Source organism: Tupaia chinensis, unplaced genomic scaffold (assembly GCF_000334495.1).
Source record: "Tupaia chinensis unplaced genomic scaffold, TupChi_1.0 Scaffold148874_1, whole genome shotgun sequence".
NCBI classification, from domain to species: Eukaryota; Metazoa; Chordata; class Mammalia; order Scandentia; family Tupaiidae; genus Tupaia; species Tupaia belangeri.
In genome coordinates this window covers 1,785,137-1,810,885 of record NW_006208722.1, presented here as the reverse complement: position 1 = coordinate 1,810,885, position 25,749 = coordinate 1,785,137, and the positions used below count along the sequence as shown (strand labels likewise).

Here is a 25,749-nt window from a genome sequence, read left to right as displayed (position 1 = left end):
ATGTCTGTTATAAAAAGTAAAGATAAAAAAGAGAACTATGTTACTGAAATGTGTTCACTTTGGGTTCTGAATTTTATTTGCTTTTAAGCATTTTTTTTTAAAGGAATTTACTCTTAGTTTATTAACAGATTAAAACCATTTTAGTTATCATCTATCTCAAACACATGTAGCCTAAATTTTAAAATATATTTTACTGTCATCTTTTAGAATTAGAAATGCCAAATTGGTATATTCCTTGTGGAAAATTTTCTTCTAAATGAAGCACAACATAAACAAAAATCTGAGTAATAATCTAAAGAAGAAACTTTATATATTATGTAAAGCATTCCTATCAATTATTAACTTGGTAATCATAAACATGTTTGAAGAGAATATCTTAACTGTATTCTTCTGGTATTTTATTTAACATTTGAAATATTCTCTTAGACTATTTTGTCAGTAGAGTTGTACTTTGTTAATATTTCTCTGAAATACACCTATAGAAAAGATGAGCCATACTTGCAAGGTGCATTTTTATTGAATATGTTTATGTGATCATTGTCTGAGATTTGCTTCACAAAAAATCAGTGCAGAATGGGGATGATGGAAGTAGATTGGGGGTGTTCATGGAATAAGATTGTCCCTTATCTGTGTTTCAAAATGTCTGTTATAAAAAGTAAAGATAAAAAAGAGAACTATGTTACTGAAATGTGTTCACTTTGGGTTCTGAATTTTATTTGCTTTTAAGCATTTTTTTTAAAGGAATTTACTCTTAGTTTATTAACAGATTAAAACCATTTTAGTTATCATCTATCTCAAACACATGTAGCCTAAATTTTAAAATATATTTTACCTTAGAGATTATTTGCCACAAAACACAGTTTTCAGACTCCTCTTAAGTGAAATACAATTGAGTCAATTTGTTATAAGTTCCTATGTTTCAGGTTATCGTGCTAGTTGTTGGGAGTAGAACAATCAATGGAGCACAGTCTCTGTGTAAGAAACAAAAGTACGTGTTTTCTGACAGTGTTTCTTTGTTCGGGTTAGCAGTATCCTATCCCTTCATTCACAATGCCTAGCATTTCTTAAATGAATAAAGGAATATTTTGAGTTTTGTTCATGGTCCTTGCAAAACTTGTTTTAATGGAACCTTATTGTTTACTTTTATATATACTGAGAAAAAACAACATCCTAAAACCAGTGAGGCTTCGGTTCACTTCTTCACATCTGTCTCTTAGCACGATTGAGTTGATAAAACTTTGGTGGCATTCCTTTTCAAAGAAATTTTTAGATAGTGTTTACTTTAATCTGTGATTTCTTTATTAAGCTTTTCCAAACTAAGCAAAATATAAGTAAAATGAGGGTTTAATTACTTATTTATCATTTTAGCTTTCTAATGGAATCCCTATAGAAAGCTGGTTTATGGATAAAAATGATAATGAACTCCTAAAATTGATTCCATTTCTGGAGAAGCTTGTAGAACTGGTAAGTATGTCTTATAATTTGTCTTTTTCTGTGTGTTTTTGTTGTTGTTGTTAGCTCAGCTATATTGAAGTATAAACCCTTTTTTTTTTTTAAGAATTATTTTTTGATTCATTCAGGTTTTTTGTTTGTTTGTTTCTTTTTAATTTGATCAAAGAGAGACAGAGAGAGTGAGAAAGCAAGCCACCAGGTTTGGGACTCAAACCGTGGTCAGCCATGTTGGAGTGTCCAGCACTTTAACCACCACGCCCTCTGTTGGTCCCCCCTTTGTTTTAAAGTCAGCTGTAGAGGGAGATAGGGCAAAGGTTAAAAAGGATTAAAAGTACTTCTGAACCTTATAAAGTATACTACAATTATGCTTATTATTTAAAAGTTTATGTATTGAATGCTTCTATTTTACCATTTCAGTGGTCTCTTTCTTTCAAGTCACTGACTGGCTGTGTTAAAAATCATACTAAATTTATTTTGCTTTGTTTTCATATTTCATATCTTGATTTTTTTTTTTTTTTGAGAGGTTTTTTGCAATAGGGCGCCTGCGCTTGCCAGACAGAGAGACAGAAAGTGAGAAATCACCCCCCGGGGGGGGATGGCCACGCTGCAGTCCTTTCTCCTCCATTCCCCTCTCAGGAACTTGGGCACGCACGCACACGTGCCCGGCATGAGTTTAAGCCACCAGGTCCGGGACTCGAACTGTGGTTGACTACATTGGAGTCCAGCGACATAGCCATTACGCTAACTGCTGGTCCCTCTAGAATTAATGCATATGCCACTGCAACTTTATTCAGATAATTTTTTTCTATCAATAGATCAGTTGATTTTTAAGTTGATTTTCTACCTTAAGGTAGAAAGTAGAAAACAGTGACTTAACCTTTTACACCCGTCTTTTGGTTTGGCCCCCTTACTGGTTAATTGTTCTTAACACAATTACAACCTCAACAGAAGTATTTTTTAAAAATTTAAATTTAAGGGACTGATAGATGGCATAATGGTTATGTTGCTAGACTCCCACGTGGTTGACTGCAGTTCAAAAGTCCTGGACCCAGAGACTTAAAAACTCACGCCAGGTTTGTGTGCATGCCTGCCCAAGATCCTGATAGGAGAATGGAGGAGAAGGGATTGTGGCATAGCTGTTCACCTTGAGGGGGGGGGGTGCTTTCTTGCTTTCCAGCTCTGTATCTCTGGCAAGCACATGCATCTTATAGCAAAAACACACAAACACACACTCAAAATTTTTTTTCTTAATTTAAATATCTGGCAAACAAAAGAATATAAACTGAGAAATGATATGATGGTATATTTTCTCTGCACAGTAAGAATGTTTATAATATAAATTAAGGATCATATCTTTGAAATGATGTCTTTTTTTTAAAAAAATTGTCTTCTTTCCACATAGAATGAAGATGTCCGACCTCACATCAGAGACAGATTTCGCTTGCATGATTTGCTGCCCCCAGATTAAGTATAAAGACTTGTGAAATCACTGAAGGGGGAGAGAATGCAGGACCCTTTTGGACTAAGACTAAAACATTGCCATTACTGTTGAAATTTTGCATTTTTGTACCCCGTCTTGCTTTTCTTATCTTTGGTGCCCAATAATAATCAAGGGTTACAGAAAGAGACTTTATCTATCTCAGATTGAATACATACAGTAGGTAGGCTAAAACAGAAGAGTCTTTAGAACTAGTGCAACTCCAGTGAAATTTTTTTATGTAAAGACATCTGCAGTTTATAAAGAATTCTGTTTCTGCCACCAGCAGTTTGACCTGTTGTCACACAGGATTTTATGATAATAACAGAGATGAAAATGGACTTTTGTTTTCTCTCTGTTTGGTGCTCTAAGTGGGTTTGTAGCCACTTTTCTGTTACTTTACTATTCTCATTTCAACAGGAATGGCCAGTAAAAGTTGTTTTATTTTTCCTGTTAAGGTTTATAACCTTTTTACATTTTGACCTGTATTAGATTAGAATTTCATTATGCATTCCTTTTAGTTGAGGCGCTTCATAGTTTTCTGGAAATAGTCAATTTTTAGTTTTTTATTATACATTCGAATGGCCGTTTTCCTGCTTTGTCTGCCTGCATATTGTATATTTGTTTAAAAATATTCTCTTTTAGTCCATGTAAGTTTCATTTAGAAAGACATGCATTTATATTTTGTTTCTGTAATATTCTACTGTAGGTGAAATCTTTTCAAAAATCAAGAGACTGGGTAAATAATAAGAATATATGAATGACTAATATTCAAAAGATTTAAACCATTGTGATGGTGTGTATTCCCAAATGGTAATATCTTGCAATGGCACACAGATTTAATGGATAAAGGTATACCTCAGACTTCACTGTGCTTACCAATCTTTGAGGAGAATGAGTTTGGTCACTTGTTGGGCTTGATTTAGTTACTGCTGCCTCTGGTTTTCTCCAGGAATGAAGTATTCAGCACAGTGACTCAGTATTTTTAGTTCCTTTGCATGGGCTGGTAGTACCTCTGTTATGCTCTTGGTTACAATCAGTTTAAACTCTGTGTAACAGTCTTGGTACCTAACAGTAGCTATGCATAATCCTGTGGCACAGTAAACTCCCAAGCCACCAATGCAGTTAATATGCTCTCATAGTGGTTTTCTATGCTATATAAAAATAGTCTCAAGCCTTGGTTTTTAATGCAGCTACCACAAGAGGTTGATATTTTTATAGTGGCGTGTAATCTCCTTTTCGGGAGGCTTTTTATGGAAGGTAGAATTTGTAAAAGTTAGTAAGCTTTGCCTCTCAACTGCATTAACATGCCATAGGCTCAGGCTGTTTTTGTGTAAAGGATGTCAAAGAACGGCACTTTTTCTAAAGAGAAGTTTGATATTTTGTATGCTTGTTAAGAAAGTACAGTATTGGAAATTAAAGGTGGACAACTGATAATTGAGGAGTATGTCAGTTAATTTTTTATGTATATTACCTGTTTACTTGTACAACTTATTGTACAAATTACATGCAGCTTCATTTTCAGATGAATCCTTAAAATAAGGAGATCTTTTTAGGAGAACATTTAATTTTTGTATTTTTGATTTTAAAGGCATGAGTTATGTCAATTTTCAGTGTATTAATGAAGATTTTAACTTTTCATCAGGTTGAGTGTTTTCTTACTATATTATCTGTTGTGTATGTAGTTAGCATATTGTGTCACTGAACTGTTTAAAAAACTAGCATGTAGAGCAAGCCTGTTTTGTGGAAAATCCTTATTCATTAAAAAAATAATCATGGCAGATTTTCTGCAAAAAAAAAAAGCAAAAGCATTTGCAATTCAGAATACTGATTTTTTTTTTTAATTTAAAGAAAGGTATTTTGCTTGCAGGAAAAAATACTACAGACTCATTTTAATGAGAATCTTTGAAATGTATTTATCTTTAGGGCATCTGGGCATCTTTATGCTGTTTGTCTTCTGTCTTTCTTGAAATAAAATGTACATATGTTACCTTTACATATGCTCTTGCTCAAAATTGTGAACCTAGTTACATTTCTCCCTGCTCCCTTCCTTTTTATGCTCAAACAGCAAAACCCAAAACTTATACAAGATGTGGACTTTCAGCATACATTATAATTGTTGAAAGTTTTTCTGGTTAAGTAAATATAGTCTCAAAGGGCTTTCCCATAACTTAAAGGAAAAGGTAGGCACCTATACCATTGTGCCTGTGGGCACTTTAATAATAAGCACCAACTTTTAAACCAGTCACCTTTTATTAATGGTAAAGTTTTCAGTCCCATGCTAGGATAATTCCTTTAAGTCAACTGATAAACAAATCAAGCATTAACAAGCTTCCATAAAGAAATAAAATAAGGGAAATTTTGTATGGCTTGAGAAAATTTCTGGAGACCAAATTAATCAATTTTTTCTTTATTATTTTATTTGGATCATTTTAAATTTTTACAAAATTTTAAATAATTTATAAGGAGACAATTTTGCCAGCTTCTTTCCACCTTAATATAATATTCTATCTTCCCATTATTCCTTTATCTGTTGGTAGATGTTAAACACTTCCATTTAGTTCATTGGAGGTGTTTATTTTTTTATTGAAATATGCCCAGCCCCTTCAGCTCACACAGCAAACATGAACTCTTTAAAAACTGACTGTAGTAAATGCAGGAGAGATGGATACCTGATGAGACACAGCAGAAGTGATCTGTATACACATTACAACTCTGAAGTACTTATTCAAATTGTGCTATTTCCAGTGATAAATGTCTGACTTTTAAGACATTCTTTTAAATATTTGTATCATTGTTAGAAAGGATGTTTTAATGAGTTGTGTTTTTTAATTCTGTGTAATATACATAGCCCTAATCAGATTTATACCACCATATTTCTCCTTGGGTCCTAAAAGAGAGCTGATGACAATTCTTAACCATAATTTGTTTCATATTAGCTAGTATGTATATTTATTTACCCAGTGGCTTTATCTGTTTCCCAAGATTTGTTTGGGACTTGTTGAAAGCATTGTAACTTCTATAAACAGCTATTTTCTGTAACTGTCAGTGAAATGGATGTGTACATTGTTTTTTTAATATTTCTCTGGGGTTTTTTTGGGGGGGGAGTTAACACAGAATGGTTATTTTTAAAAATTATCTTTGGCCAATGACTTTCAGCTAGCTGTTACTTTTATTCAGCCTTCTGCAGAAGTTCGTTTTTCATTGTTCTGTTCAGTCAATTTGCCTGAAAAACAGAGAGACTTCATCTCATCAATGAAGAAAGCATTTCATTATTCCTACAAATCTTTCCAGCGAGCACAGAATTCTTCATAAGGACCAGATCTCTTCCACGTCTGTGTCAATCACATAAAGCTGAAATGTAAAGGACACTGAAGCCTTCATCTAATTGTACTAATATGATGGTGTTATATATTACATCATTAGCTAGTTAAGGTTTTCTGACCTGACTTCTCTTTGTCTTCCCTAGGTATTTATTTGTTATCTCTTAAGCTTATGTATCTAAATTAACTTAGTTAGTAGTTACCCACCGAATAACTATGCCAAGCAACTAGGAAAGAATGTTTATTTTATTTCCCCTTATAGGGGAAGAGTGGACTGGGAACAAAAATGTATGGGCCAAAAGGCCTTAGGTTGTCATTCGTTCACTTTCTTATTCCTCTCATGAGCTATTTTTGAGTATAGTATTTTTTCAGTGCTGATGTGCTTGATTGTGTCATTACTTTTCATGTCTTCCCCTGCATTGAAAGCCTGCTTAGAACCTGTATAAAAATACATTTAAAATTTTCAGAATAAGAACCACAAAACTCAGAATCTTATATTTAAATGCTACTTAAATTATTATTGGAATCCAAGTCTCACTAACTAGGATACATTTTTATAAAATGTTTCTCTGTATCTTGAATTGAAATTACTTGCCCAGAGGCAAGAGTTCTGGGGATATAACACGTTTAGAGATCTTTTAAAAGGGGATAAGAGCAACAAGTTTATACTAGTTAGTTTATGGTTTTGATATTAGTATTTTAAGATATAACAGTGACTCCCAAATCTGTTTATTAGAATTACTCTGAGGAGCTTTTAAAATACAGATTCTTGAGGCCTAGTCCTAGATAACTGTCTGACCATGTCTAGGGTGGAGCCTGAGCTAGTTTTTTAAAAGCTCTCCCAGTGATTCAGATAGACCAGTTTGGGAAATTGAAGTTTTAAATAATGTGACAGTTGTTTGAGACTAGGCAACAAAATAGAAGTTTATTAGACATCTCTTTATGGTAGAGTTTTCTTTTTCTTTTTAAAAAATGGGACCAGATTTCACAGAACTTATTCAAGATACATGGAGGAATAATAAAGAAGATTGAGGCTACTGCTCATTATCATTTTTGTCTTTCATACTTTTTTAAGAGTTTGCATTTCTAGTACTTGGAATATTTGATCATATACATAGCTGAAGGACATGTCCCTGAATGAGACCATTATATATATTAACTGTAAAATATTTCACTATTTTTTTATTTTATAAATCTTTGTAGAAATAAGCAATGAAATACTACTTTCATCTTTTGAAATGGGATTTTTCAAGGCAGTGTCCTTTTGGCATTAAGGTAGGGGGGATTTAATATTCTCTCTGCCTGTTTCCACATGAATCAGTATAAAGACATGGACATTTAAAAATCTCAATTTAATTTCTACTTATTTACTATGCAGTATAGCCGTGAACAAGTAATGTAGATTTAGTTTTCTCATCTTCAAATGCCCTGATCACCCTACCTCACAGGGTTGTTGTGGGGATAAATAAAACTTTTATGGAGGCACTTTTCTTTGATGATATTTTATCAGCCATCAGAAACAATATACTTTCTGACATTATATCTGTACAGTACTTTTGTTTTCAAGTACACAAGTTTTGGTTTTGCTTTTTTTTTTTTTTTCCCACATTACTTTCCCTTTTGGTTAAACCTGTAAGGACAACAGAGAGGGTTACAGATAAGGAAACAAAAGCTCAGAGATGGCCACAACTGAAGACCACACAGCTGTGTCAGGATACTTGGATTCAGTTACCACGACAACGTGCTACTTCCCTGTGACCTGGCAGTCTTGTATAATCCTGTTTGTACATGAATACAAAGTTTTTCTCAGGTTTATGAATCAATTTAGCCAACAAAATGTTCTTATACAATGTAAAGAATATAAATTACACAAACTAGGCCAAACAACTCCATTTTTAAGTTTTGTTTTGTTTTTTTCCCCCATGCATTTGGAGAGAGACAGCGTGAGTGAGAAATCACCTGCCTGCCTCAGAGGAATGGCCATGCTGCAATCCATTCTCAGGATTTTGAGCACACATGCACATGGGTCCAGCGTGATTCTCAAGCTGCCAGGTCCAGGACTTGAATCATGATTGCCCATGTTAGAATCCAGCACCTTAATCACCACGCTAATTTTAATCACCAACATCCAATTTTCACACTAGAAGGAAATTCTAACTTCTGAGTGTACCTTTTATTTTACTGTTAAGGGAATAGGTCTACAAAAGTGTCTCTCAGGGTTATAGGACATAGACTAGAGGTCTCTTAGTATCCATAGTAAAAGTACTTTTAGAAGGGAAAGTGTTAATGTCTGTAACTACTGTGAGTAGAAGTAAAATGAAACACTTGACCTTGGCAGAACTCAACAATGCTGAAGCTATATAGGAAAATCCTGGGCTCATGTTCCAAGGGTTCCCTATACATGCTGGGCACACATGCCTGTAATTCTGGCTGGGTATGGGTGGGTGAGTCACAATGTGTGGACCCTATTGGGGTCACCCGTCCTCCTCCTTTCCCTTCTCTTTTATGGAGGAAATTAATGAACTTAAACACTTGAGGCCATAGTGGATAAGGTGGCTGGATCTCGCATGGCTGACTGCAGTCTGAGTCCCATACCCAGCAACTTGGGGTGGGGGTACTGCATATGCCCCAAATCCCGAGACAAGAATGGAAGAGAAGGGATTGCATTGTGGCCATCCCCTTTGGGGGGAGGGTGCTTTCTCATTCAGTTTTTTTGGCACTAAAATTAATTACAGTAACTTGTTTCAATATGTCTGAACAGGATCTGATTTGAAGCACCAAGAATAACAGCAGTTTGGGACCAGCAGTTAGTGTAATGGCTATGTCACTGAACTCTCATGTAGTTGACCGCAGTTCGAGTCCCGGACCCGCGTGTGCGTGCGTGCCCAAGATCCTGAGAGGAAAAGGGATTGTGACATGGCCATCCACCCTGGGGGGTGATTTCTCGCTTTTCATATCTCTGTTTCTCTGTCTGGCAAGCGCTCCTGCAGCAAAAACTGTTTCTCTGTCTGTCTGGCAAGCGCACGTGCAGCAAAAATGTCTCAAAACAAAAAAAACACCAGTTTGGAAAGAACCCCTATCAGAGCAACATGAATTCTGCTAAATTTGAAGAGCAATCATCACATTTATGGTGAAGCTTGGGTAAAAAGAATGTTGAAGTTACTGATGCTTTATGATAAGTTCATGGGACCAATGCCCCCAAGAGATAAGCAATTTACAGATGGAAAACTCATTTTAAGAAGGAATAAGATGATGATGATGCTCGCAATGGTAGACCATGTCAATTTGTGTAGAAAAAATTACTCCTGTCCTAATTGAAAAAGGCCAATGATTAACAACAAAAACAACAGCCAACACTACAGACATCTCAATGTTGGTTCAGCTGACAGTTCTGACAGAAAAACTTGAGAAAGCTTTCTGCTTACCTGGTGTCCAAACTTGGATCCAGGTTGTCTTATGAAGCATTTGATGGAAATTTTAAGAAAGGACCGATACGGAAGTATTTCTATGAATAGTTGTAATAGGAAATGTCACACAACTTTTACCAGTATGATGATCTTGAATACAAAGTCAAAACAATGGCTGCCAACAGGCAAAAGTGGTCCAGTAAAAGCAAAAATGAACTGGTAAAGAGCAAAGGTCATGGCAGTGGTTTTTGGGACGCTTAAGACATTTTGCTTGTTGACTTTATGGCAGGCAGGCTAGACAAGTTTTTTGAAAACATGAATGAAAGCTTTGGCACAAAAATGCCCAGGAGAGCTTCACCACAGTCCTTCACCATGACTGCTCCTGCTCGCTCCTTTCACCAGGCCAATTTTGTGAGTTCCAATGGGAAATCATTAGGCATCCACCATGCAGTTCTGACTAGCCTCTATCTGACTTTTTGTTTCCTAATCTTAAAAATCCCCTTAAGGGTGTTCATTTTTCTCCAGTTAATAATAGAAAACAGACTGCATTGACATGGTTAAATTTCCAGGACCCTCAGTTCTTTAGGGATGGATTAAATGACTGGTATTGTTTATAGAAGTCTTGAAGCTGATGGTGCTTACATTGAAAAATAATGTTCTGGTGTAGGGCACTTGCACTCACCTGAGAGAGAAGTTAAGTGAAAAAACACCCCCTGCCGCCTCTGGAGGGATGGCCACACTACAGTCCCTTCTTTATTCTCCTCTTGGGATTTTAGAAACATGCAAACACGTGGGTGGCCTGATTTTCAAGCCACTGGGTCTGGGACTTAAACTGCTCAGTTGTTAATGTGGGATCCAGCTGCCTTAACCTCCACATCACTTGCTGGTTCCTTTTTATCCTTTGATTTTATTTTTTCCATTAACTTTTTGGAATCTTGTGTTTTCCCTAAGTACTAAAAATGTTTGGTGCACAGGTACATTTGAGAGTTGCTACAGTAGAAATACATGATTGCAGGGCCATCAAGTGGCATGTTGGTTAAGGGCAATGGACTCCCACATGGCCAACCACTGTTCGAATTCCAGACCTGGCAGCTTGCGTTCTCACTTTCCCTCTTTTCCCTCTCTCAATCTCTCAATCTCAATCTCTCTCTCTCTCTCTCTCTCTCTGTGTCCCTCTCTAGTCAAAATAACCAAATAAAGTTAAATGGTATAACACTTTTAAAAAATATACCTGATTGCACTGTAGGCAAATTGTTGACTTCAGAGAATTGTTAACAAAAATGTTACATAGTCAAAAGGCCTGAAGAATTCAAGTCTCAGGAAATGTAGCCACTTAGTAGACAAGGAGTTGTTACTGGAGCCTGAATCTCTTCATCTGTAAAATGAGTGTACAAGGCTTTTCAGAATTATGAAGATCAAATGAAACATCAAAGTATGTTATACTGTGGGGCCGGTAGGGGGCATGGTGGTTAAGGGTGCTGGACTCCCACATGGTTGACTGCAGTTCGAGTCCCAGACTTGGGGGCTTGCTTTCTCTCTGTTTCCCTCTCTGGTCAAGTTAAAATAAAGTTAAATAATTCTTAAATATGTTACACTGTAATACAGTATGCAAACAACAAAATGGAGATGATAAAGCAGCTAGTTATCTGAAGGAGGGCCTGCAAGAGAGAAAGTAGCTACATGTAGGATTTGAGGAGATAATCTGAAGCCAGAAGGTAGGCATGAGCAGGAGTATCAATTTTGTTGTTTTGGTATGTTTTTTAATACTGCAGATGTCAGATTTTTTTCCCCAGAATTTTCAAAATAGATACAATTAATGGGGTAGATTTAAGTGACAGGATAAATAACATTGGAGAGGTTAAACATGATTCAAGAAAATGTTGGATGAGAATATGTCGTGTTAAGGAAGAAATGGGTGATGAGATTGGTAACTGCAATAGCAGACTCATAAAGGATTTGCCGATTTAGGAATAAATTTGTCAGTAGTGGATGAACCAAATGAACTAGAGCTTTTAGTGGCTACCACATAATAGCCTCTAGGCTTTTTTTTTTTTTTTAATTTTATTTTTTTATTTCCTGTATGACAGTTGTTGAAGGTAGCTATGAGTAGCCTTCCTAATGACAGTAAAAGCTCATTTAAAAAACACTGGACTAGCAGGTGGTACATTGTTTAGAGTGACTGGATCTCATGGCCAACTGAGTGGCTTGGAAAACATGCCAGGCACTTGTATGCATGGCTAAAGTTTTAAGAGAAGAAGAAGGACTGCAGCATGGTGATTCCCCCAGGGGGTGATTTCTCACTTTCACTTTGTCTGTGTCTCCCTCTGTGTCTCCAGTAAGTGCTTGCATCCCATAGCAAACTAAGAAAAAAATTGTATTAAGCACTGTCAGGCTCTGTGAATGGCAAAAGAAAGCAAAACTGACACTGTCCTTGTACTTACAATCTGGCAGTAAAGAGTAACATTAGTTATTTTTGGGAAAAGGGTTATGAAAGAAGAATGGTGGGCCAGCCAATGGTGTGGTGGTGAAGGCAGCTGGATCCCAGATGGCTCGCTGAACAGTTCAAGACCTGGACCAGTGACTTGAAAGCACACACTGGGCACAGGTGCATGCATGCCCAAAATACCAAGAAGAGAATAGAGAAGAAATTGTGGTGTTGCCATTCCCCTTGGGAGTTGCTTTCTCACTTCTCTCAAGAGAAGAATGGCTTTGAGAGTGTTAACAATTATTTGACAGTCTTAAAATATTTATTGTAAGGACTAAAGCCAAGTTTGGGAAAAGGGAAAATTCAAACACAGGCATTAATACAGGCATTCTTGGGGTCAGCAAGTGGTATAACAGTTACAATGCTGGTCTCCCACATGTTCAATCACAGTTCAAGTCCCATTCCTGGCAACTTGAAAATCACACCATGCTGTGCATGTGCCCAAAATCATGAGAGAGGAGTGAAGAAGGGATTATGGCATGGCCATCCCCTCTGTGGAGTGATTTCTCACTTTCCTTCTCAACTGTTTCAGTCTGTCTGTACAAACACACATGCCCTATGAGCGGGGGAAAAAAACACCTTAAAAATAATACATGTCCTTATTTAATCAGTTTGACTATGTTGTTAAGTGAATTAGTCAATAAGCGAGGAAGTTAAAGGCTGATGTCTTGAGATGTGTCAGGGTGCCATAGGGCGTGTGTCAATAGATAACATGCAACACCATACTAGAATAATTCTATCCCTGCAATGAGTATGCATTAAATAAGCACCGGAGAGCAACAAGACACACTTCAATAATATAAATCCAGTGTAATCGTCTTTATTTTGAATACTACTGTGAGTGTACAATAAAGTACAAATTGAAAAAATATGTTAAGTGTTGCATAACTGTAAATGCTTCATGTAGTGAATACTAACTGACCGGGGAAATGAGTGAAAGACTGAGAAAAGGGATTTCCCATGCTGGGGAACTGGTTATAAGTCCAAGTTGTGGTTAAAGAGATTTTTTTTTTTTTGGAAGAGGTTTTTACTATAGGGCATATGCGCTCACCAGAAAGACAGAGAGACAGAAAGTGAGAAATCACTCCTGAGGGGGGATGGCCACGCTGCAATCTCTTCTCCATTCTCTTGGGATCTGGGGCATGAATGCACAGGTGCCTGGTGTGAGTTTAAGCCACTGGGTCCGGGACTCAAACCGCAATCTACTATGTGGGAGTCCAGCGACATAACCATTATGCCAACTGTTGGTCCCCTAAAATCTTTTTTTTTTTTTTTGAGAGGTTTTTGCTATAGGGCGCGTGCGCTCGCCAGACAGACAGAGAGAGACAGAGAGACAGAAAGCGAGAAATCACCCCCCCAGGGGGGATGGTCACACCGCAATCCCTTCTCCATTCTCCTCTCGGGATCTTGGGCACGCATACGCATGCACACGCACCCGGCGTGAGTTTTAAGCCACCAGGTCCGGGACGTGAACGGCGGTCGACTACGTGGGAGTCCAGCGACATAGCCATTAGCGTTAACTGCTGATTCCCCCCCTAAATCATTTTTAAAATGTAATAACTCGGGGCCAGCAGGTGGCATGGTAGTTAAGACACTGGACTCCCACATGGCTGACTGGGTTTAAGTGCTAGACCTGGTGGCTTGCTTTCTCACTTTCCTCTCTCTCTCACTGGTCAAATTAAAAAATATAATAATATATAAAATTAAATACTTCTTTAAAAATAACATGACTCGGTAATTTTGGAATTTTGTAAGATTTTAACTTAGCCCTGTCTGCAATTAAACCCCTCTGCCCTTCAGCCTTAACCTGTTTTTCATCTTCATGAAATTTGGGAGTCTGGTGCTTATTTCCACCTTCCTGTTGGGGGTGGAAATAAAACTATAAGCTGCTCTACTTCTTTTCTTTCTTTCTTTCTTTCTTTCTTTCTTTCTTTCTTTCTTTCTTTCTTTTTTTTTAATTCACTTTTGCCATAAGGTGTGCACGCTCACCGGAGACAGAGAGGGGGAAAGTGAGAAATCATCCCCCATGCGGGATGGCCATGTCGCAATCCCTCCTCCATTCTCCCCTTGGGATTTTGGGCATAAACACACTCATGCCTGGAATGATTTTCAAGCCAATGAGTCTGGGACTCGACCCACAGTAGCCTTGGGGGAGTCCAGCACCTTAACTACCATGCCACCTGCTCACCCCTGCTCCGTTTAATTTCTGCTATCATTTACACCCCTATAGGTTTAATGATGAAACTTCTTCAGGTCAGAGGGGTTTTTTTGGGATGGGGTTGCAAGGGAGACGTTTTTGATATAGGGTGCGTGTCCTCACCAGAAATCAGAAAGCGAGAAATCCCCACCCCCCCAGGATGGCCATGCCGCAACCCCTTCTCCTCCATTCTTCTCTCAGGATCTTAGGCACACACACACATGTGCCCGGCATGACTTTAAGCCACCGGGTCCAGGACCCGAACCACAGTCGATTACATGAGAGTTCAACAACACAGCTATTACGCTAACTGCTAGTCCCCACGTCAGAGTTTTCTTGTCTGTTTGTTTGTTTGTTTAACTTTTTATTTATTATTTATTCATTTGTTTATTTCAATTTGACCAGAGAGGGACAGAGTGGGAGAGAGAGAGGGAGAGAGAGTAAGAAAGCAAGCCACCAGGTCCAGGACTTGAACCACCATCGGCCATGTGGGAATCCAGCGCCCTTAACCACCATGCCACCTGCCGGCCCTCAGGTCAGAGGTTTTAACATTAACTTGTTCAACAAGCATGTATTGATCCTGCTCGTAAAGTGGAAATACTGTTGCGAGAACTGTACTCCACTGCAGACTAACCTGTACAACTTGAGGGAATTGATTCATAGAAATCAGACTCACAAGACACTGATTATTATTTTTTTTGATGTTATTTAACTTTACTTATTTTAATTTGACCAGAGAGGGGCAGAGAGAGAGAGACAGCGGGAGAGAGAGAGAGGAGGAAGGAGAGGAAGAGAGAAAAGCAAGAGCGCCAGCCACTAGGCCCGGGATTCAAACTGCAGTCGGCCATGTGGGAGTCCTGCACCCTTAACCACCACACCACCTGCAGGCTCCACAAGACGCTAATTTTAAAGCCAGATTTCAATTTTATTCATTTACTCTCAGCCAGTTTTCTCCTTAAATGAAATCACAATCAGATGCCTGCCTTTGAAGAGTACAACTAGAGATAGTCTGCTTAAAAAGAACCTTAATGGCTATTATCAAGTCAACAGGATGTCTTCTCTAGACTAGACACCTACCCTTTAAAGTCTACAAGTAAGGTTACCCTTTTCTCTGGAAACTGTCAGAATACTGTCCTTTGGCCTCATCTTCCCTATATTTCATTTTCTGTTAACATTTATTAAGGAAACATTGTCCTGGGGCCAGCAGATGGTGTAGCACATGGGGCCAAATACAGTCTTGTACCCCACAGCTTGAAAATCACACTGGCGTGTGTGCGTGTGTGTCCAAGATCCCAGGAAGAGAATGGAGGAGAAGGGATTGCAGCGTGGCCATCCTCCCTGTGTGTGATTTCTTGCTTTCTATCTCTCTGTCTCTCTGGCAAATGTATGAGACCTATAGCAAAAATATCTCAAAAAAAAAACAAAAAACCAAATCGGGGTATATCATGACATTTAAAAAACAGCTGGAGGGGCCAACAGGTGGTGTGGTAGTTAAGGTGCTAGACTCCCACATGGCTGACCACAGTTTGAATCCCAGACCTGGTGGCTTGCTTTCTCACTTTCCCTCTCTTTCTCTAGTGAGGGCACATGCCCTATAGCAAATTTAAGAATAATAATAATAAATAAAATGAATTCTTTTTAAAAAATAACAAACAGCTGGACAACTGGACTTCAAAGAAACCAGGAGGAAGTAAGGTGGCTTGGGAAATAATCACTTCAGCAAGTTTGCGGCCTTCCCTTCAGTGTGCTGTCATCGGCCGACCTAAACTTCCATCTTCTAAGAATCTTAAGTTACAAGTTCAAAAGTCTTGGTAGAAAGAATCTGTTTGTTTATTACTACATAAAACTCCTCCCAAAATGTGAGCACTTAACATCTCTTGGGGCCAGGAGACGTACACCATCATGTCACCAGATTCCCACATGGCCAATGTGGTTCGAATCCCAACCTGGTGGCTTGAAAAATCATGCTGGGCATGTGTGTGTGCATGGCCAAGATCCCAAGAGAAGGGAGACCAGCAGTTAGCATAATAGCTATGTTGCTGGACTCCCACGTAGTCAACCACGGTTCGCGTCCCGGATCCGGTGGCTTAAAACTCACACTGGGTGCGTGTGAGTGCGTGCCCAAGATCCCAGGGAGGGCTCAGAAAGCAGGAGATGGGACCAGCAGATTGCGTAATGGTTACATCATGGGACTCCCATATAGTCAACCGCAGTTTGAGTCCTAGACCTGGTGGCTTAAAATCCTCTCCCCCCAAAAAAAAGAAAGAAAAAAAGATCCCAAGAGAAGGGACTGCGGCGTGGCCATTCCCCCAAGGGGGTGATTTCTCGCTTTCTGTCTCTCTGTTTCTGTCGGTCTGGCGAGCACACGCGCCCTATAGCGAAAACCTCTCCCCCCAAAAAAAAGAAAGAAAAAAAGAGCCCAAGAGAAGGGACTGCGGCGTGGCCATTCCCCCAAGGGGGTGATTTCTCGCTTTCTGTCTCTCTGTTTCTGTCGGTCTGGCGAGCACACGCGCCCTATAGCGAAAACCTCTCCCCCCAAAAAAAAGAAAGAAAAAAAGAGCCCAAGAGAAGGGACTGCGGCGTGGCCATTCCCCCAAGGGGGTGATTTCTCGCTTTCTGTCTCTCTGTTTCTGTCGGTCTGGCGAGCACACGCGCCCTATAGCGAAAACCTCTCCCCCCAAAAAAAAGAAAGAAAAAAAGAGCCCAAGAGAAGGGACTGCGGCGTGGCCATTCCCCCAAGGGGGTGATTTCTCGCTTTCTGTCTCTCTGTTTCTGTCGGTCTGGCGAGCACACGCGCCCTATAGCGAAAACCTCTCCCCCCAAAAAAAAGAAAGAAAAAAAGAGCCCAAGAGAAGGGACTGCGGCGTGGCCATTCCCCCAAGGGGGTGATTTCTCGCTTTCTGTCTCTCTGTTTCTGTCGGTCTGGCGAGCACACGCGCCCTATAGCGAAAACCTCTCCCCCCAAAAAAAAGAAAGAAAAAAAGAGCCCAAGAGAAGGGACTGCGGCGTGGCCATTCCCCCAAGGGGGTGATTTCTCGCTTTCTGTCTCTCTGTTTCTGTCGGTCTGGCGAGCACACGCGCCCTATAGCGAAAACCTCTCCCCCCAAAAAAAAGAAAGAAAAAAAGAGCCCAAGAGAAGGGACTGCGGCGTGGCCATTCCCCCAAGGGGGTGATTTCTCGCTTTCTGTCTCTCTGTTTCTGTCGGTCTGGCGAGCACACGCGCCCTATAGCGAAAACCTCTCCCCCCAAAAAAAAGAAAGAAAAAAAGAGCCCAAGAGAAGGGACTGCGGCGTGGCCATTCCCCCAAGGGGGTGATTTCTCGCTTTCTGTCTCTCTGTTTCTGTCGGTCTGGCGAGCACACGCGCCCTATAGCGAAAACCTCTCCCCCCAAAAAAAAGAAAGAAAAAAAGAGCCCAAGAGAAGGGACTGCGGCGTGGCCATTCCCCCAAGGGGGTGATTTCTCGCTTTCTGTCTCTCTGTTTCTGTCGGTCTGGCGAGCACACGCGCCCTATAGCGAAAACCTCTCCCCCCAAAAAAAAGAAAGAAAAAAAGAGCCCAAGAGAAGGGACTGCGGCGTGGCCATTCCCCCAAGGGGGTGATTTCTCGCTTTCTGTCTCTCTGTTTCTGTCGGTCTGGCGAGCACACGCGCCCTATAGCGAAAACCTCTCCCCCCAAAAAAAAGAAAGAAAAAAAGAGCCCAAGAGAAGGGACTGCGGCGTGGCCATTCCCCCAAGGGGGTGATTTCTCGCTTTCTGTCTCTCTGTTTCTGTCGGTCTGGCGAGCACACGCGCCCTATAGCGAAAACCTCTCCCCCCAAAAAAAAGAAAGAAAAAAAGAGCCCAAGAGAAGGGACTGCGGCGTGGCCATTCCCCCAAGGGGGTGATTTCTCGCTTTCTGTCTCTCTGTTTCTGTCGGTCTGGCGAGCACACGCGCCCTATAGCGAAAACCTCTCCCCCCAAAAAAAAGAAAGAAAAAAAGAGCCCAAGAGAAGGGACTGCGGCGTGGCCATTCCCCCAAGGGGGTGATTTCTCGCTTTCTGTCTCTCTGTTTCTGTCGGTCTGGCGAGCACACGCGCCCTATAGCGAAAACCTCTCCCCCCAAAAAAAAGAAAGAAAAAAAGAGCCCAAGAGAAGGGACTGCGGCGTGGCCATTCCCCCAAGGGGGTGATTTCTCGCTTTCTGTCTCTCTGTTTCTGTCGGTCTGGCGAGCACACGCGCCCTATAGCGAAAACCTCTCCCCCCAAAAAAAAGAAAGAAAAAAAGAGCCCAAGAGAAGGGACTGCGGCGTGGCCATTCCCCCAAGGGGGTGATTTCTCGCTTTCTGTCTCTCTGTTTCTGTCGGTCTGGCGAGCACACGCGCCCTATAGCGAAAACCTCTCCCCCCAAAAAAAAGAAAGAAAAAAAGAGCCCAAGAGAAGGGACTGCGGCGTGGCCATTCCCCCAAGGGGGTGATTTCTCGCTTTCTGTCTCTCTGTTTCTGTCGGTCTGGCGAGCACACGCGCCCTATAGCGAAAACCTCTCCCCCCAAAAAAAAGAAAGAAAAAAAGAGCCCAAGAGAAGGGACTGCGGCGTGGCCATTCCCCCAAGGGGGTGATTTCTCGCTTTCTGTCTCTCTGTTTCTGTCGGTCTGGCGAGCACACGCGCCCTATAGCGAAAACCTCTCCCCCCAAAAAAAAGAAAGAAAAAAAGAGCCCAAGAGAAGGGACTGCGGCGTGGCCATTCCCCCAAGGGGGTGATTTCTCGCTTTCTGTCTCTCTGTTTCTGTCGGTCTGGCGAGCACACGCGCCCTATAGCGAAAACCTCTCCCCCCAAAAAAAAGAAAGAAAAAAAGAGCCCAAGAGAAGGGACTGCGGCGTGGCCATTCCCCCAAGGGGGTGATTTCTCGCTTTCTGTCTCTCTGTTTCTGTCGGTCTGGCGAGCACACGCGCCCTATAGCGAAAACCTCTCCCCCCAAAAAAAAGAAAGAAAAAAAGAGCCCAAGAGAAGGGACTGCGGCGTGGCCATTCCCCCAAGGGGGTGATTTCTCGCTTTCTGTCTCTCTGTTTCTGTCGGTCTGGCGAGCACACGCGCCCTATAGCGAAAACCTCTCCCCCCAAAAAAAAGAAAGAAAAAAAGAGCCCAAGAGAAGGGACTGCGGCGTGGCCATTCCCCCAAGGGGGTGATTTCTCGCTTTCTGTCTCTCTGTTTCTGTCGGTCTGGCGAGCACACGCGCCCTATAGCGAAAACCTCTCCCCCCAAAAAAAAGAAAGAAAAAAAGAGCCCAAGAGAAGGGACTGCGGCGTGGCCATTCCCCCAAGGGGGTGATTTCTCGCTTTCTGTCTCTCTGTTTCTGTCGGTCTGGCGAGCACACGCGCCCTATAGCGAAAACCTCTCCCCCCAAAAAAAAGAAAGAAAAAAAGAGCCCAAGAGAAGGGACTGCGGCGTGGCCATTCCCCCAAGGGGGTGATTTCTCGCTTTCTGTCTCTCTGTTTCTGTCGGTCTGGCGAGCACACGCGCCCTATAGCGAAAACCTCTCCCCCCAAAAAAAAGAAAGAAAAAAAGAGCCCAAGAGAAGGGACTGCGGCGTGGCCATTCCCCCAAGGGGGTGATTTCTCGCTTTCTGTCTCTCTGTTTCTGTCGGTCTGGCGAGCACACGCGCCCTATAGCGAAAACCTCTCCCCCCAAAAAAAAGAAAGAAAAAAAGAGCCCAAGAGAAGGGACTGCGGCGTGGCCATTCCCCCAAGGGGGTGATTTCTCGCTTTCTGTCTCTCTGTTTCTGTCGGTCTGGCGAGCACACGCGCCCTATAGCGAAAACCTCTCCCCCCAAAAAAAAGAAAGAAAAAAAGAGCCCAAGAGAAGGGACTGCGGCGTGGCCATTCCCCCAAGGGGGTGATTTCTCGCTTTCTGTCTCTCTGTTTCTGTCGGTCTGGCGAGCACACGCGCCCTATAGCGAAAACCTCTCCCCCCAAAAAAAAGAAAGAAAAAAAGAGCCCAAGAGAAGGGACTGTGGCTTGGCCATCCCCCAGGGGGTGACTTATCACTTTCCCTCCCTCCCTCCCTCTCTCTCCCTCTCTCTCTCTCATGGGCACACATGCCCTCAGGCAAAAATCTCTTTAAAAAATCTCTCGCAGATCTATGGTTTGGGCTGTTTGGCAACTCTTCCTTGGGGTCTTCGGCGACTGCATTCAAACGGTGGCCAAAGAAAGAATCATCTGAGGGCTCAGCTAGATTGGATTCCAAGATGGCTGTTTAACTCCCGTATCTGGCTTCTCAGAGTTGCTGGAACAGCCAGGGGCAGCTGAATATTTCTCATTCCCTAAACAGCCTCTCCATATGATTAACCTGAACTCCAAAGCATCATGGTATTGTGGTAGAAAGACTTTTTAAATGATAGCTGGCTTCCACCAAAGTAAAACATTCCAAAAGGTACAGATGGTATCTACAAGACCATGGCCTAAATTTGGGTATCACTTTTGCTCTACTGAATTGGTCAAAAATGAATCACAGAGCTAGCCCAGATTTGAGGGACGGGAACTACATAAGGGTTTGAATACTGTTCACTGGGGAGTTATCTTTAGAGATAGCTCAGACTGAATCTGATAGTTCCACTGGGCTACTTAAATTCCACATACGGGCAGATCATTTTATGTGACATGAAGTGGGCCTTCCTGATGAATGAGAAGGAGCCCATGCAATGAGGGGCTCTGAACTAGTTTCAAGGTTAATCTGCTTCACACTGCCCCCTAAAACGCACACACACACATACACATACATGCACACTCACGCACACACACACACACACACAGGATATCATAAGGCAATAGATGTGGCTTTATGGAGTCCTATTCCTGTGTTCCAGGAAAAGAGGAATTGTGAGCTTTCCTTCATCATCAGAAGTGTTCTGTATAACCCAAACATTTGAATGCCAAGACCCCAGGTTTTCTAACCCCCTGAGCATTTAAAAAAATTTTTTTTATCTTGTTTTTTTTTTTTTTTTTTTGAGAGGTTTTTCACTACAGGGCACGTGCGCTCGCCAGACAGACAGAGACAGAGAGACAGAAAGCGAGAAATCACTCCCCAGAGGGGATGGCCACGCCGCAATCCCTTCTGCTCCATTCTCCTCTTGGGATTTTGGGCATGCACGCACACGCACCCGGCATGGGTTTTAAGCCACCGGGTCCGGGACGCGAACCACGGTCGACTACGTGGGAGTCCAGCGACATAGCCATTACGCTAACTGCTGGTTCCCTTTATCTTGTATTTTTTTATGTTACTAGATGGTGCATGCAGTTGTCAGAGAGAGAAAGTACCCCTCAATAGGGCATTATCAAGCTGCAATCCCACTCTGTTCTTCCTTCCTGTCAGGATTTTGAACATGCATGCACATGTACCCGGCATTTTTTTTTTTTTGGAGAGGTTTTTGCTATAGGGCATGTGTACGCGCCAGACAGACAGAGACAGAGAGAGAGAGAGAGAAAGCGAGAAATCACCCCCCAGAGGGGATGGCCATGTTGCAATCCCTTCTCCATTCTCCTTTTAGGATCTTGGGCATGCATGTACACACACCCAGTGTGAGTTTTAAGCCACCGGGTCCGGGATGCGAACCACGGTCAACTACATGGGAGTCCAGCAACATAGCCATTACGCTAACTGCTGGTCCCTACCTGGCATGCTTTTCAGCTCCAGGATTCAAACCATGACGAGCCATGTAGGATCAGGCTCTCTTAACCACTGTGCTACAGGCTGGTCTTGCATATACTTATTAGGGCACAGCTTGCCAGAGACAGAGACAGAGAGAGATTAGGAAAGTGAGAAATCATCCCATGGGAGTGTGTGTGTGTGTGTGGCCACACCACATCCTTTCTCCTCTGTTCTCCTGTTGGGATGTTGGGCATGCATACACAGACATCTGGTATTTTTTAAGCTGCTGGATCCAGGAATTGAATTGCAGAGTCAGCCATGTGGGATCCAGTGCTTTAACCACTATACCACCTGCTGGCTCCCGGCCCTGACAATTTTTTGAATATCCCATATTCACAGTATTTTAAAAATATTTCTTTTACAAAAAAGAAACAAGACCCCATACATGGTAGAATTGGAAGGGCAAACACAATTTAAAACAAACAAACAACAATAAAAATTACCCTCTCTGTATCTTTTTCTTTTGGCTGCTTCTTCAATGATATACTTCCAAGGTTTTTTTCTCATTCTGGCTTCAGCTTTTCCATTTCATCTACCACCATTACCAAATGACTCCTAATTAATGTGTAGCCCAGATTTCTCTAGTGCCAAAGTGTACTAGGTATTTCCATTGGATATCACACAGGAATGTCAAGATCTGCATAAACTTAATTTATCTTGTATTCTTTTTTTTCTTTTTCTTTTTTTTTTTTTTTTTTTTGAGAGGTTTTTGCTATAGGGCACATGCACTTGCCAGAAAAACAGAGATGGAAGGCAAGAAATCACCCCGGGAAGACCATGCCGCAATCCCTCCTCCTCCATTCTCCTCTCAGGATCTTGGGCACGCACACACACGCGCCCAGCATGAGTTTAAGCCACCAGGTCCAGGACTCGAGCCATGGTCGATTACATGGGAGTCCAGCGACATAGTCATTATGCTAACTGCTGGTCCCCCAATGTACTAATCTTAATCACTGGGTCACAGGGTAGTCTGTAGAATTATTTCTCTTTTTAGAGAGAGAGATTTTTGCTATATGGCACATGGCTTGCCTGAGTACTGAGACAGAGAGCAAGAAATCACCCCCCCCCCCAAGGGAGAAATGGTCACACCGCAATCCTGTCTCCATTCTCCTCTCTGGATTTTGGGCACACATGTACAACATGCCTAGGGTGAGTTTTTATTTATTTTTTAAAGAATTATTATTTTATTTAACTTTATTTATTTAAATTTGACCAGAGGCAGAGAGAAAGTGAAAAAGCAAGTCGCCAGGTCTGGGACTCGAACTGTGTTTGACCATGTGGAAATCTAGCACTCTTAACCACCACGCCTGACCTACTGGCCCCATACCCAAGGTGAATTTTAAGCTGCCCATCTGGACTCAAACCGCTGTTGGCCATGTAGGAGTCCGGTGATGTAATCATTATGCTATCTGCTAGTCCCAAAAATCTCTTGAAAGTTGATGTTTATAAAAATGTTGATTTGGGACCAGCAGATGGCATAATGGCTATGTAGCTGGACTCCCAGGTAGTTGATGGCAGTCTGAATCCCAGACTGGTGGCTTAAACTCATGCCAGGTACGTGTGCATGCGTGCCCAAGATTCTGAGAGGAGAATGGAGGAGAAGGGATTGCAGCGTGGCCATCCCCCCAGGGGGGTGATTTCTCACTTTCTGTCTCTCTCTCTCTGTCTTTCTGGTGAGTACACATGCCCTATGGCAAAGACCTCTCAAAAAAAAAAAAAAAGATTTGTAGACTCTGAAAAGGTACATAAGAAAGGTGTGCAATCATTGTTCCTAGAAAGGAGTGACTGATCGTTGTACCTATCCTTTTGTACCTTGAACGTGTACCAAGTATGTGTATTACACAATCAAAGATAAATACATTTTTTTGAGATAGGCCACAGAAAGACAGAGAGAGACAGAGCGACAGAAAGTGAGAAATCACCCCTCAGGGGGATGGCCAGGCCGCAATCCCTTCTCCTGCATTTTCCTCTCGGGATCCTGGGAACGCACGCACATGCGCCCAGCCTGAGTTTAAGCCACCGGGTCCGGGACTCGAACTGTGGTCCACTACGTGGGAGTCCAGCGACATAGCCATTTCTCTAACTGCTGTTCCCAAAGATAAATACATTTTAAAAATCCCACAAAATCCAAGTATCTGAATCAGCTTATCCCTTAAAACCCTATGTAGGGGTACTATAGCCCAAGTGTCAGATGGTGTGGCCCATTTTTAGCCCATTATGATCAGTTCACCTGTTCAGTTTATCTGTCAAGTGAGGGAAAGGGCCTCACATGAGGTTCCTTCTTCTGGGAAAGCATCTGAGAGGAGAATGGAGGAGAAGGGATTGCAGCGTGGCCATCCCCCCAGGGGGGTGATTTCTCACTTTCTGTCTCTCTCTCTCTGTCTTTCTGGTGAGTACACATGCCCTATGGCAAAGACCTCTCAAAAAAAAAAAAAAAGATTTGTAGACTCTGAAAAGGTACATAAGAAAGGTGTGCAATCATTGTTCCTAGAAAGGAGTGACTGATCGTTGTACCTATCCTTTTGTACCTTGAACGTGTACCAAGTATGTGTATTACACAATCAAAGATAAATACATTTTTTTGAGATAGGCCACAGAAAGACAGAGAGAGACAGAGCGACAGAAAGTGAGAAATCACCCCTCAGGGGGATGGCCAGGCCGCAATCCCTTCTCCTGCATTTTCCTCTCGGGATCCTGGGAACGCACGCACATGCGCCCAGCCTGAGTTTAAGCCACCGGGTCCGGGACTCGAACTGTGGTCCACTACGTGGGAGTCCAGCGACATAGCCATTTCTCTAACTGCTGTTCCCAAAGATAAATACATTTTAAAAATCCCACAAAATCCAAGTATCTGAATCAGCTTATCCCTTAAAACCCTATGTAGGGGTACTATAGCCCAAGTGTCAGATGGTGTGGCCCATTTTTAGCCCATTATGATCAGTTCACCTGTTCAGTTTATCTGTCAAGTGAGGGAAAGGGCCTCACATGAGGTTCCTTCTTCTGGGAAAGCACTGGAACAAACTTCACTCCGTCTCTTAAACTGCTGTTTTTGCCAGTACCTTCCTCAGCACGCCTTTCCGGCCTGCTTCAGCCCTCTACGCTGTTGGTACCTTTTTACATCTAACCTCACAATGCTGCTTCTTGTTGCAGTCATCACACCGTGTCGAAACATGTTTACATGTCTACCTTTGCTCCTTGATTGAGGACAAGGTTAGCGCTTAAGCCCAGCACAGGCCAAGGAGTTCTGAAAGTGTTCTGTGGAAGAATCAGTGTGCTGGCCTCAAGAGGTTCACAGGCGAGGATAAGCCTGGAACAGGGGGTCTCCGACCCCTTCGCGACCAACTCGAGGCAACGTGTCCTGAGCTGGCTTCGCGCACCTGAGCGAGGAGGGCTGCCAGGACGGTCGTTCCTAGGTGCCCGGCGCACGCCGGCTTCTGCGGTGGTCCCTGCCCTCCAGGGCTCCGGAAGTCCTGCTCACCGCCCCAGGGGCTAGCGCGGCGCTCAGGGGCTGGCGGTGCCCCCCGCTATCAGCCAGCGGGCATGGGCGGAGATCACAGTGCCCAGGGGAAGGGCGCACCCTCGGGTTGGGGCGGGGCTGGGGTTGGCAAGGAGGGCGGCGAGGACTGGCGAGGGCCAAGCGCCAAGAAAGGGACCACCCTACAAACTTCCCGCACTTACATTTCCTCCCGGGGGCCCAGGCTGGGGTGGCTGTCTTCCCGCCCCACAAGC

The 25,749-nt window shown here is 42.3% G+C and overlaps 1 protein-coding gene and 1 long non-coding RNA gene across 10 annotated transcripts in view; one reads left to right on the top strand and one right to left on the bottom strand.

The window, feature by feature from the left end:
* Positions 1-5,782, top strand: part of CTDSPL2 (CTD small phosphatase like 2) — a 91,066-nt gene extending 85,284 nt beyond the window's left edge. For all 5 annotated transcript variants that reach the window (XM_014585101.2, XM_006170743.3, XM_006170741.3 and 2 more), the window contains exons 12-13: positions 1,369-1,464; positions 2,855-5,782. In XM_014585101.2, coding sequence (XP_014440587.1) covers positions 1,369-1,464; positions 2,855-2,920 — 162 coding nt within the window. In that variant the 3' untranslated portion in view covers positions 2,921-5,782. The remainder of the gene's footprint in view (positions 1-1,368; positions 1,465-2,854) is intronic.
* On the bottom strand, positions 5,522-25,749 carry LOC102502836 (uncharacterized). Of its 5 annotated transcripts, none has more exons than XR_001369868.2 (3): positions 25,699-25,749; positions 10,891-11,034; positions 5,522-6,690 (listed from the first exon to the last, which is right to left on the bottom strand). It is a non-coding gene; the product is annotated as an uncharacterized LOC102502836 (long non-coding RNA). The 5 variants fall into 5 exon arrangements; XR_001369870.2 differs by having other exon boundaries at positions 25,398-25,743; XR_337685.3 differs by lacking the exon at positions 25,699-25,749 and adding an exon at positions 24,967-25,224.